The 13245-nt window shown below is 37.8% G+C and overlaps 1 protein-coding gene across 7 annotated transcripts in view; it reads right to left on the minus strand.

The window, feature by feature from the left end:
* Positions 1 to 13245, minus strand: part of Angpt1 (angiopoietin 1) — a 414397-nt gene that overhangs the window by 37392 nt on the left and 363760 nt on the right. For all 7 annotated transcript variants that reach the window (XM_040730588.1, XM_040730583.1, XM_040730582.1 and 4 more), the window contains 2 exons: positions 11407 to 11534; positions 2937 to 3038 (listed from right to left, as the gene is read on the minus strand). In XM_040730588.1, coding sequence (XP_040586522.1) covers positions 2937 to 3038; positions 11407 to 11534 — 230 coding nt within the window. The remainder of the gene's footprint in view (positions 1 to 2936; positions 3039 to 11406; positions 11535 to 13245) is intronic.

Raw genomic sequence — 13245 nt, forward strand, 5'->3', positions numbered from 1 at the left:
TTGTACTTTCTCCAAGTTAATAAAATAATTGTCTCTGATACTTTATTTGTTTTGTCTGATAATGCTCACAGGAAGTGTTGACTTTTTATAGAAGAAACAAAATTGAAACCAGACACAGTCCTTGTATCCTATGGGCTTTATCTTTCTTTCATGAAAATTATTTAAAAAAACAGATAAGGCTGGGTTTCCAAAGGGTTTCTTTTCTTTTTTTCTTTCTTTCCTTCCTTCCTCCCAGTTAGAGCTCATCTTAGAAGTATCTCCTTCCATGGCTGAGACACAAAGTCCAAGAAAGATGAGAAGAAATTTTGACTGAAAGAATTTTAGTTTCTTGTGTATTATTTTCAATATGCACATGCGGAAATGCAAGTTAAAAGATGCTTTTAATTTCTTTCCAGAAACAAGAACTCCCAGGAAGTACCTGGGTGCTCTCAAGGAAATGTTTGTTTCAATAGGAAGCTCTGCTTATAGGGATAATTGTCTTCAAAACAAACCATTTGTCCCTGGGGAGATAGTGACTGCCCCTCATAAAGCTGCCACTGAGAGAAGTTGTGGAGACTCTGGTTCACTGGCTATTTGCAAAAGGATTGTCAGTGACTGTGGTGTCCTCATAGTCCCTAAGTGCCCCATTAGAAGAACTACCTCAGACTTCCCTCTAAGCAGTAAATGTCTTTACAAGTCTGTAAACCAGATTTGCTGGATTTCCTCCTGAGGAAGGGTGAAGAGACAAGAAAGTTCAAACAAGTCTTCCTTAGGGCTAAAGCCAATGGTGAGAATCAAGTACTGAGAAATCTCCATGATGGGAGGGACTTAAAAAAAAAAAGAGATGCTTTGTAATATCTTGGGTGGAGGACGTTTACACAAAATTCTAGAAAACCTATTTGGAAAGAGGCAGCACACAGATACCAATTGGAAGGAAGTAAAGGACAGAGGGACAGCCATCAACAAGGGAGGGATCAAAGATCGTGGCTATATTCAACATCCCAAGAGTGGAGACTATTGAAGAAAGAGAGAAAGAGCCATGGGCACACACGTGAGTGTATTCACGCTCAGCTCAGGAAGCTTGCAGCCAGTGTCCTGCATGCAGGGAGCAGGAGTAGGTGGAGCAGATAGAGACCCACCTACACCTTTTCTTGGTGGAATCAGGCTAATTTGTTTTTTTTTTTTTTTTTTTTTTAGGTGATAGACAGTCTTTGAAAGAGCTCTAATACTTCTAACCCTGTGCTTTGGTATTATACAAGTCTTAACATATAATGGATTTGTTCAGTTTAGAAAATCCTTATATTCATTTTTACCCAAATGTTTAAAAAATTCAGAACTAATTTTACTTTCTGACCATAGATAATTGACACGGAGGTGACAAATTTTTCAAGCTTGAATAAAGCATGATGGCTTTTCTTATTTAAAAATAAGGGGGAGGAATAAATGCCAATGGTTAACAAATAATTCCTGTCTTGTTCCAATAACTAAAAAAACCAAGCAACTGTATAAAAATGGATCCATTTGGTAAAATATTCAAAAGATATAAATCACTTCCATACCTAACAAGGCAGTATATCTCAATACTCCTAGTGTGTTAAACAGATATTCACAGATACTAATTCACCATTTTTGATAACTGTATGATGACAATTTCACATTGATTTTTCTGTTAATTTAAGTGGTATAAGTCAGAATGATTTGAATCTGTATATCTAGCTTTATTCTCAATTGCAGTCAATTTCTCTAGACATTTTTTACCTTGAATTCTAATATACTGCTTGCAAACTCCGGGCTAGTCTGTGTGTTTGAAAACCTCCAGGATACAAAGCAGAGTGTACGCATTCTAATGACATAATGAAGACTGTGGTGGTCCCTGCTGAATTATGGGTGCTTGTGACTTACAGTTTATGAATGATGTACTCTGTGTTAATTCTTGTTCACAGCAGACAACACAGACTGAGCTCACAATGAAATGTGTCAAACTTACATTCAAGTTGCCACCTTTACCTTCTATTCTATCTGTGGAATTCTACAGCTACCTGTAGAATTCTATTTTGCTGTCTTCGGTCTATTTTTTATGTTATACTCATGAGGTTTTAAAGTCAAGATTTCAAATTTGTGTGACTTCACCCTACTAGCTTGCATTCAGAGTGCTCATTGAGATTCTTATCAAAATGCCACATAAACAGCAACAGCACAAGAGACCCCATTTCTTTCCCTAAACACTTTGCTTAGTGTTGTTAACCACGAACTTAATGGGTAGGCTGTGACCAAACAACCATAAGTTTTGCATTGTTAGCTAAGACAGAACTCTCGCTAACAGGACATTCTGATCACTTTCTACCTTTCACTTCTGGAGAGAAGAATTGTTAGAAAGTCAAATCAAGAATTATCCAGACATTTTACTGTAAAATAATGAAAACCACTTCATAAATGAAGACTTCTTCACTTAAAATGGCTCTAAGCATTCACTTCTGCACTTAGGAAATGCTGGCTTGGACAAGAGAAAACTGGCAACTCCGGGTCATTGCACCAGGAGAAGTCTAGGCTAGTCATATACAAAGGTTTATGACCTCTCCTATTCAGCGGTCAACACAGTTAGGTAGTATCCCCCTTGCTCCATGACCTGTGACACTACACAGTTCCCTTTCCTGTTCATGTCCCCAGCCTTGGTTGGGGTTCTAGTTTCTCCTGCTAGGAACAAATGCAGACAAGTGCCCAATAGATCACCAAATGATTATAATAATGCATTCTTCTCTCTATTGCACATAGGGAAGTAATTTACTGAACATGATTTATGATCAGTTTGTGTCTAATGAAAATAATGTCTTTAATGTAAGAATTGTTATTTTTAAATAACTCAAAGGCATCTAGAAGGTCAGGGTTTATCAAATATTGTGGGTGAAGATAACCTTACGATAACACATGAAAAAGCACTGTCAAATTTTCCATCTTACCATTTTATATTCTTTCCAGCCCCTTTGGAAATCCAGACTTCCATCTTCACGGTGTTGTATTACAGTCCAGCCTCCCCCATTAACATCCATATTGCAAAATACCTGAGAAACAAGAGGAAGATAACGATAAGTGGAAACTACACACATCTTAAAGAAATGTACGTCTGACATGTTTCAAAATGTAAATAGGATGGACAGGCCCATGCTGTAAGAAAAGGAAAAAAACTACATTTCAGACATGTTATTGGCTACCTCTCCATAATTCACATACGAGCTGCACCTAATAAAGTTCCATCAGAAATCTTTAATTATTTCTAAAGATATACATTGGCCAGCGGACAATTAAGAGCCTTAGTTTCAGATCACAAAACAGTTCTGGAGGTTGGGATGAAGCTCAGTGGAAGCATGCTTGTCTTGCATGTGCGTGGCCTTGGGGCCAACCCCTAGTACTCTCCTTCCCCCAAAACATGTCAAATTGAAGTAAGCACTTGGGAAAGTTTACAATTAAAAAAACTACTGAAGTTCCCAATGTGACATACTGTGTTTTTGCCAAAAAAACAAGGTTCAGTATTCTTTAATCTGTTATTATAATATCAATGTAATTATGAACAAAAGATTCAAATTTTTATATTTAATTGCAGAACTCTCGTAAGTCTCCATTCCATATTACATGCTGTAATAATTACTCTTGTTGGATGACTAGTCTGCTGGAGGCAGTGAATGGAGACTAGATCATTTAGATTTTGGTAATGAACAATATAGCTCAGTGTTTGCCTTAGTGTGGCAGGAAAGCTTTTCTTTCCTATGTAGAACAGTTACTCAAAAACTTAATGCATATTTCAAATGGTTGTGCATACGATAGCACTTATTTTTAAAACGGATTCACTCTTTCCATACTTCTGTAATGGTATTGTCTTTGCAAAACAGTCCCTGTGACTCATGACATGCGAATATGCTGGTTTGATTTTTCAAGAGCTGGGCCATAGGGAATACATTTCCTCCATCAATTAACCAGTAAAGCATATTGAAGGTTAGCACAAAGGTGTGAAAACCAGACAGTGGCAGTGAACAGGCTCTATAGGCGGCGTGTTTTCCCTGAGGCATAAAGTAAGAGCACAGATGGCCAGTGACAAGAACCGTCATTCACAGAAGAAATGTTGCACGTGTTTCTGAGAGACAGGAGCTAAGACACACATGCCTGTGTGTGCATGTGAATTAGGGCAACTGGTCTCCTGAGGGCTCTCTCTCCAGTTTGACACTTATCCTTACATCTTTATTATATCTAGTAATTGACTCCCCTTGAGAGTCAGACATTTTCAATTCCTTTTCTATTCCCAAGATTGCTTTTCTACTAAGCTACTCTTCTCCATATGTTCTGTGTTCTCAACATGACTCCTAGCAAATCTGGCCTTTGATTATAAAATATTCATTTATACTCCCCTTAATTCTAATCTATTCATCCACTTATTGTTTTTTCACTCAATAAGCATTCTTGGGCATTGAGTCTCTACTATGATAGGGGAAATTGTGATAAATACAACATGGATCATGTCCTCAAAATACCTTGACATTTCAATACTGACTGCTCTCATAGTGACTTGAAAAATGACAGCAATAGTGACATACATAGAGACATAATACAAAGAGCTAACAGATGAGAAAAAGAAATGACTGATAGTTTGGATACTTGGGGTTGCATGTGGCACAGCCAGCCAATAGAAGGAATATCAGATGGCAATTAGAGATGAGATAATCTCCTGGAGGCAGACTATGAACAAGAAATTGGGAGGATAAGGAAGAGTCATTAATGACTCGTCAGGTGATTTGAAAATTTACTCTGCTCTTTCTATCTTAACACCAGAACAACTTCTGGCAGTATTACTATTATATGGAACACTGGGGTTTAAATGGCAACACTGGGATCTTGTAAATGTACTCTACCACTGGTTATGTTTAGCAACTATAGTGAATACATGGTTTGAGTTGTATTTGAATTAGATCTAGGGTTTGAGACCTCTGTATGCCTAATTCAAAATTATTGGTAGCAATGTAACTAAAAGCAAGTGTTTATATCATTAAGATCAACCTACTATTTAAATAAATAAATAAATATAAAGAGCTTATAAATGGGAGGGGGATTTCCATGAGTAGGTTTTAGTATACAGTTGATATAGATTCTATACATCATTAACTTGCACATGGGTACATATTTGGTTTGATTTGTTATCTCTAGTTTCTCAAGTAGTGGGTAACCTACTGCATATAGTAAATGAGTATTTATTGTAGTCATTAGATAAGAAAATGTGATTAAAGGAAACCCAAGAAAATGAACTGTATGTGGGGTTGAGAAATAGAATAAATTAATGTACTATCTGAGACAAGTCAATTAGTCAAATGTTTTAAAACATGTACAAACTTGAAATGGAGGAGACAGTAGTAACCTTGGCCAGAGAAATTTCAGGATCTTTATGAGAGTAAAGTCAGACAGAAGAGTTTAAATGGAGCATGGATGGAAATTCTAGAGAAGTACCTGGGGTAGCTAACATTTGAAAGTAATGGAAATGAATATATCACAGAAATATTCTGCTAGGAGAAATTAATGTCACTGGTTTCTTAATTAAATTTTATACTACATTTACCTATTAATCCAAAAATGAATATCTATCTTTTCTTCCCCCCCCCTCATCTCTTAATGGACCTTTTGACACTCATACAAGTTAGTATCCAAAGTCACTCTACGTACTCAGTAAAAGACTTACCACATGTGTGTATTTGCAAACTGTAGAACTAACTTGGCTATGAGTTTTTAAAGACAGTTACTTGTTAATGTAATCATATGCACTTGTTTCAAATTACTGACAGTTTTTTTTTCTCTAGTCACAGCTTTCTTTTTGAAAGGAGACATCCAACAATGTGATATATTAAGTGCCAAAAATGCATTTTAGGGGATGGCCCGGAGAAAGACAGAAGGAAGAGTCACCAGGTTGAGATGCAGAGAAGGAAGTTCGGGGGAATTAAAATGGGTCTGGTGTCCATGAACACACACAAGTGTCAATGGTAGTAAATGCCATTGCAAGGATATGCAGACAGTTCAGCTGACTTGAGGGCTAGATTAAATTTGCAATTCTGCTTTCTCTCAATTTTTCTCTTTCTTCTTTCTTTCTTTCTTTCTTTCTTTCTTCCTTCCTTCCCTTTTGTGTGTATGAAGATTAAATGTACAGAGAGTACTTACAATGGTGTTTGGCATAAGCACTGCCATTAGTCTTAGATCTTAGGTGTACTTTACAATAATACAATATATGCTTATATTACCCATTGCACAATATTGAGTGCACCGGAAGTATTATTATACATGACATTGAATGCGATCTATATTTAGAATTTATTATGAATAGGATATTCAGAACAAAAACATGCATGCATGTATTCAACAAGTTTGCCTTACGAATATGATTCCTGGTTTCTGTTTATTAATACTAGCACCATGGATATTGATCATGTTAATTTGTGTTTTATATCTATTAAAAAATTTGGATTCAATACTGAAAAAATGAAAACACATTTTTCTATTTTTCTATTTAAATTAGAATAAAACTTGTTTTACATGTCAATCCCAGTTCCCTCTCCGTCCCCTACTAGCCCCTTATCCCATCCCCTTTTTGCTACCCAGAGAGGTTGAGGCCTTCCATGGGGGATCTTCAAAGTCTGTCATATCCTTGGGAGCATGGCCTAGGCCCTCCTCCATGTGTCTAGGCTGACAGAGAATTCCTCTATGTGGAATGGGCTCCCAAAGTTCATTGTGTGTTAGGGATAAATACTGATCCACTACCAGAGGCCCTGTAGATTGCCAAGGCCTCCTCACTGACACCCACATTCAAGGGATCAGGATCAGTCCTATGCTGGCTTCCCAGCTATCATTCTAGGGTCTATATATTCCCCCTTGTTCAGGTCAGCTGAGAAAATCCAATTTTTATCTATAGTCAGAAGGAAAAAAAAGCCTAATCATAAAAGATTAAAGACCTTCCATGGAATAAATGATCAGTTGCAGAAGGAATTGAACATGGGAGACCGGAAGTGTTTGGTTGCTGGTCTTGTGTGGTCTGTGTTATCTGGCGAGCTCTTTCTGTGGAAGGGGCCCTGCTCCATTCGCTACTTCTGCTGCATCTAGTGATTCGATGAGTGGTGCTTAGCTCTGTCCAAGAAAACACTAAACTGGCTTCTTCCCCAGGCAAGGTCAAAGCTTCAAGCATTCAACACCTTTTAACTTAATACGGGAGATTTAAACCCAAACCAAAAGAGGGAATTTGATTCACATACCTTTTACGCTTCTCTGCTTTATACAAATTGGAATGATTAACCCTCTAGATATTAACTATTTTTTCATAACCTTAAATGGAAAAGGCTTAACACATTTGTTATGGTACTTTTTCAAGAATTAGAGGAATCATGAGATCCGAACCAAATTTTTAATATTTTAAACTAAGACTTAACGATTTAATGGTTTGGTTTTTGGATGAAGCAAACCGACTACAGGGCATTTGGCTTTAAACACTTGTGAAATGAAGAGTTCTGTTTCTCTCTACTGTGCCTTGAAGGGAATACAGAGGGAAATAACCACAAACCATGAGCACCATGAAACAAAAGAGATACAAAACCTTGGATTCTCATTTTCTATCTGCTTGAACAATTAAATCATCATAAGCTAACACTTTTGCCTTCCCCATGACATTTGAGAAACAATACTTTTCCTTTTTTTTTTTGACATAGAGCAACATCAGTCAAAACAGACTGGGAGCATGCACAGGACCAGCAAAGGAGACACAGACAGGGGCTCCCATCCCTAACAAAGACATTGTCCTTAATTGACATTTACTTGCAAAGGAAAAATTCTTCAATGCAGTCTCACTGCGTAGATTAACTATGGTTAAGGGCCCCAAAGTAGAATGCCAACACAAAAGGCTTTCTGTGGCATTTTTGTAGAGGTTTTGTCTCCTGTCACAATGTCTGGATTTTTTTTTTTTTTTACTGGTCCTTTGCTTGTATATCATGGTTTCTCATTGTGTGTATGTGTGTGTGTGTGTGCATAGGTGCCTTGTATTTTTCCATCATTAGGTGTGGGTGAGGAGGTAAGAGAATCTGGAAGGAGCGGAGGAAGGGAAACATGATCAAAACATAGCATATGAAGACCATGTATGTTAAATAAAAATAAATAAGTAAACAGTTCCGGTATACTGAAGTTTCTACACTTCCCAAAGGATGAGTGCTTGCTGTCATTTGCTTTTGTCTGTTGCCTTAAACACCCCAGTTTTATTGACTGCTTCATATTCCATATCACGCACACTTAATATTAGTATTGCTACTTTTGTAGAGTTGCGTTCCCTTAACTTCCCATAAACTCATGAGAACGTTACAAAAAAAAAAAGAGAGAAAAGAAAAAATGAGCTTTTGTTACATATATTCAGGAGTGGAAGCAACTGTTTTGTTTATGATACCCTAGTCTAATTGCAATGGTCTAATGATACATTTTTACAGTGTCTTTTATATAATAATTAGGAGAATGTGAATGATTTGGATCAAAAGGAAAGTGAAGTCATATAAAATATAGGGAGGAAAGCAGATTTTAATAACTTACTCATGTCACACATGTGCTTTCTTCATGGGGCAATAATTTCATATTAAAAAAATTATCACCAAAGTAAATAATTAACTTTTTAAAACCCTGCTGAATCTGGAAACAGTTGTTTGGTTTCAAAGCCAATGTTCAATAGTTATCACATACACAATTTGAGCAAATTATCTTTCTGAAATTAGAAGCACACAGCTCCTTGAGAAAAGGAAATGTGAGTGTGTCATACAAAAGCCAAGTGCTCAGGACCTGGTCTAGGAAACTGTTAATGATTAATATTTTGTGTTGTTCTATTAAAGAGCTTCTAAACTACTTGGATGATATTCATAAATATTTGCTCTTTCCAAGGACATGTCAAGTGATTATAATAAGGTATTTCAAATAAGACATATTGCCAGTCAAAAAAAAGTATAGTTATGCCAGTCTGAACCAAAGAACAATATTTCTACTTGTTAGAGAATCCTGTTAGGGGGAAGTAAAAAAATATTCCTTTAAGCTTCTAATTATGAATACTTTTAACTTATACCCTGAAAAGGCTGGAAAACCATATCTAATGCAGTAGCTGACTTTTACACTGAGCCCCTCAAAGGAGTGTTTTAAAAATACACAGCCACAAATAGCAGGTTTCGCATCAAGTGGCGCTTCAAAGTTAGACTTCGATACATGCAACCTAAATGATTAAATTAGTAATATCAAGTATCATTTGGATGAGACTTAAGTAAATGTGAAATGTACACTTGATGGGTTAGGAAAAAATACTCCTTCTGCTCTAACAGGAGCAGTGGTTTAGCGTGCAGCCTGGGTGTCGTTTGCTTAGAAGACAGTTTGGAAGGGAGCTGAATCGTATGAAATGAAGTTCACAGAATGACACTTATCTGTGCTACTGTCCTTCCTCGGGGACTTCACGGTGACAAGAGTGATGAAGTGAAAACAAATATAAGGACTCGTTTTCCCCCCAACTTCCTCCCAGTCTGAACGCTTGAAAACTATTTGAGTTTTGTATTCATGTAAACAGCACGATCTCCAGGAGTCCAAATGACAGTCCTTTAATTTTCTTTTAAGTTGTAAGATAGAACTAGATGTTTAGGAGTCTGTTTTGGTCTCCTTCAGTGCTGCAGGTAGATTAAGCATGATTATTTTAGCTCCCCTGCCTCCCCTAGAACAAAGTGTCATGTAATTAACATGCTGTTGGTATAATGTGTGTAGATTTAGTTTTAGAATATCAAAAACCCCTCCTTACCATCCATTATTCTCACCTCATCCTTGAATATTCATATTTTTGTATTTTTTCTTTGTCTTATTTTATTGTAAGCCATAGATGCCTTAATCCAAAGACTAATGCCCAGCACCCCCCCCCCCCCCCAGGAAAAGCAGGTGATATCACAGTGCTTTTGTCAGTGGCTGAGGTGATGTACAGACGACTAGACATGTCACCTTTACCCTTCCTGTCCCCCCTTCCCCACGGCCATTTGTAGAACACAACTGAAGGTTCCTTCTAAGAAGAGACTTTTCTTTCAAGAAAAGAGAAAAATAGCGAGACAACTCTACCCAGTATTCCGTATTCAAATGAGGATCAAGAGACAGTAGCAGAAAGAGGTCCCACCTTGGACTGGACCTGGGCCAGACACCCGGCCTTGGTAATTGCATGGCATCTAACACACTGGTCTCATAGATTCACCACCCCACCCGGCCCGTGCTTATCAAAAGACATGGAAATCAGAAAGAGTTAGGCTTTGTGGATGCCGGGTAGTTGTGGCGATGCTTATATCCTCAGTGTATCCTTTTCCCCATCTGTCCATTCTGGTGCTGATGTATTAAGGACCTACTATGTGCAGAAGGCACGCTTGGCCCTTGGAACTCAGAAACAAAAAGGCACGGCTGTACCTCTTGGTCAGAGAAAGGTCGTGCGACCCTCTTGGGGGAAATCCAGGAAAGCCTCTCAAGAGCATTTTCACAGGGTTCAAGAAAATGAAGATGCATGCACAGGTGTGGTTGAGGGCTGTGGAAAGTGTTTGATCCCAGAACAGGCTTGTAAAACCAGGAAAGCCCTTCCGTGTTAGAGAGCTAGTAGTAGGTCGATTGTCTCTGGTCCCGCACTCTTTGACTGCCTCGCCTAAAGGTGCCTGCATCACCCCCTTCAATGAGACATCTCCAACACTACACCTCTGTAGTCCTCTGACTTTTAGTGAATGCCTGTCATCTCTAGCATACTCAGAACTGTTTCGTGTTTGTGTTTAGACAGTGCTGGCAAATGAATGCCATTTCATTAATTGTACTGCATGAAGGCACAAAAGGATGATTTAATGGACAAGGACAGAGCAGTCTCTAAAAGAATGGGAAGATACTGCTTGGTTGCTTCCAGGTTTACATTGGGCACCGATAGACATAAAGATGAGTCCGTTCTTCCAACTTACACTCGAGCAAGTATCCTTTCACAATTGTATGCTGACATGGGGCACATTTCTCATCCTTCAACAGGACCAATAAGGATCTCTAATGCTTTCCCATGAACTGAAAGTAAATGTGGCAACAGCATGTAACTTGTGTGAGCAAACATTTTTGAGGACTATGATGTCCAAGAAATGGAAGAAAATATAATTTATAAGATTAACAGATTAGAAGTAAGAGGGCATCTGCATAATAGCGTTTTCATGCTCTGTGGACCAGAGATCTGAGAACAGAAAAGTACAGTTGAGCCGTGTGGGTTTGTGTGTTTGTACATGCGTACGTGCATATGTGTACACCAACACATACCGTGTATAACAAACTGACAAATGCACTTGATTGTACAGCAGTTCAACTGGGATCTGCTTTACATCGAATAAACAGAACTTCTGATTTTACCTTTTTGGGTTCCGGCATATTATTGAAATAAATAGTGTAGATTCCACTCTTATTGAAACCAGCTTGATATACATCTGCACAATCTCGAAATGGTTTCTCCTCTTCCCTTTTTCCTCCCCTTAGCAAAACTGCAAAATAAAAGAATATAATGTATGAATAAGGATATCAGCATCATCACCACCTAAATCAACTACAAATACAGTAGGTCTTTGCTGGCTTCATGCAGTATCTATATTGCATATACCAAAAAAGAAAATATACTATCTACTGAGTAATTGGTAAGTTGAAAAGAGTTATAAGAGAAAGCTGTGAGTCGATATCCAATTACTTAGCAATCCTACATTAATTTCTTTACTTTGGGTTTCTATGTCCTTCAAAATTCATCTTCATTGTCAAATTATGTAATGCTACCTATTGTTAGCAATATTTGTCTATGTTTCCTATCAAATTTATAAAAAACATCTCTGTCTATCAGAAATAAGTTTATTTATTACAGTTTTGGAAATGTCACATGTCAGGTACATGATTTACCAATGAGTCATGTCTCAAACTCCAGTGTTAAAAAATGTGAAAATTTCAAACAACAACAACAAAAACCAAAAAACAAAAATACCTTCTGTACTGGGTGGTGGTGGTGTACACCTTTAATCCCAGCACTCAAGAGGCAAAGGCAGGAGGATCTCTGTGAGTTCAAGGCCAGCTTGGTCCTCAGAGTGAGTGCCAGGGCAGTTAGGGTTGTATAGAGAAACCCTGTCTCAAAAAACAAGAAACAAAAAAAATGAAAAAAAAAACAAGAAACGAAACAAACCAACCCTCCAAAACCAAACAAAAAAGTGAAAACATTAAAAATACAATGTACTCATTAATTCTTATATACATATTGTGCATTTTTGTTGATCACCCCACCCTTGCCAACTTTGTGTCCTTTTTTAATGATTCACACAGTTCAATACTTCATGCCTCTATACTATTCAGGGTGGGGCCACCCAGTGCAGCACAATTGACCTGACAGGTCCACACCCTTAAAGAAAACTAACACTCCTTCCTTCAGAAGTCATCAGCTACCAACAGCTCCTCAGTTACATGTATGAGCTTGTGGATCCCTGATTCCCCCATGCTAGGGGTCTTGACTGGCTTGATCTCACGAAGGTCTCGTGCAGGCGATCCTAGCTGCCATGAGCTCATGAGTACAGTGGTCTGTCGTGCCCAGATGACAGTGTGTTGCTCCAGTGTGCCCTAACCTCTCCTCTGCCACTTATAAATATTTCACCCTCTCTTTTGCATTGGTTCCTGAGCCTTGGTGAAAGGGGTGGTTATGTATGTCCCATTTACAGCTGAGCAGTCCACAAACCCAACTCGTACAAGTGTAGAAAATAACGTGAGTTTCTGTATTAATCACCAGGTACTGCACAGAGAAACTTCTCTGATAATGTTGGACAGCTGAAATAGTCTATGAGTTAGAGAAATGCGTTCAGAGGGAAGATTGAAACCATGTCCATTTTGCATCCAAATAGCAGTTCACCCATGAGGCTTGTGAACTCCACAACCATGAATTGTCGGACAGATTTACGGTATTGGACAACTAAATGCAATCAGAATGTAGTTGGCTATCCCCATAATACTTGTGCCATTATTTCACTCTTGGGACCATGTTGAAAATTACTCTAATGAAATTTACAGGATTTATTTGATTTTTAGAATTTAAGGTGATGGATTTCTAAGCTTATTCCTAAACTTTAATTTCCAAGTAGTATTAATTTACTCATTTTGTATTATCTGTGTGATGATTTAGTTTCAGGACATTAAATAAAACACAAAGTACAGTTAATTTTTCTTTCT

This window comes from Mesocricetus auratus, unplaced genomic scaffold, assembly GCF_017639785.1.
Source record: "Mesocricetus auratus isolate SY011 unplaced genomic scaffold, BCM_Maur_2.0 Super-Scaffold_100023, whole genome shotgun sequence".
Classification (NCBI taxonomy): domain Eukaryota; kingdom Metazoa; phylum Chordata; class Mammalia; order Rodentia; family Cricetidae; genus Mesocricetus; species Mesocricetus auratus.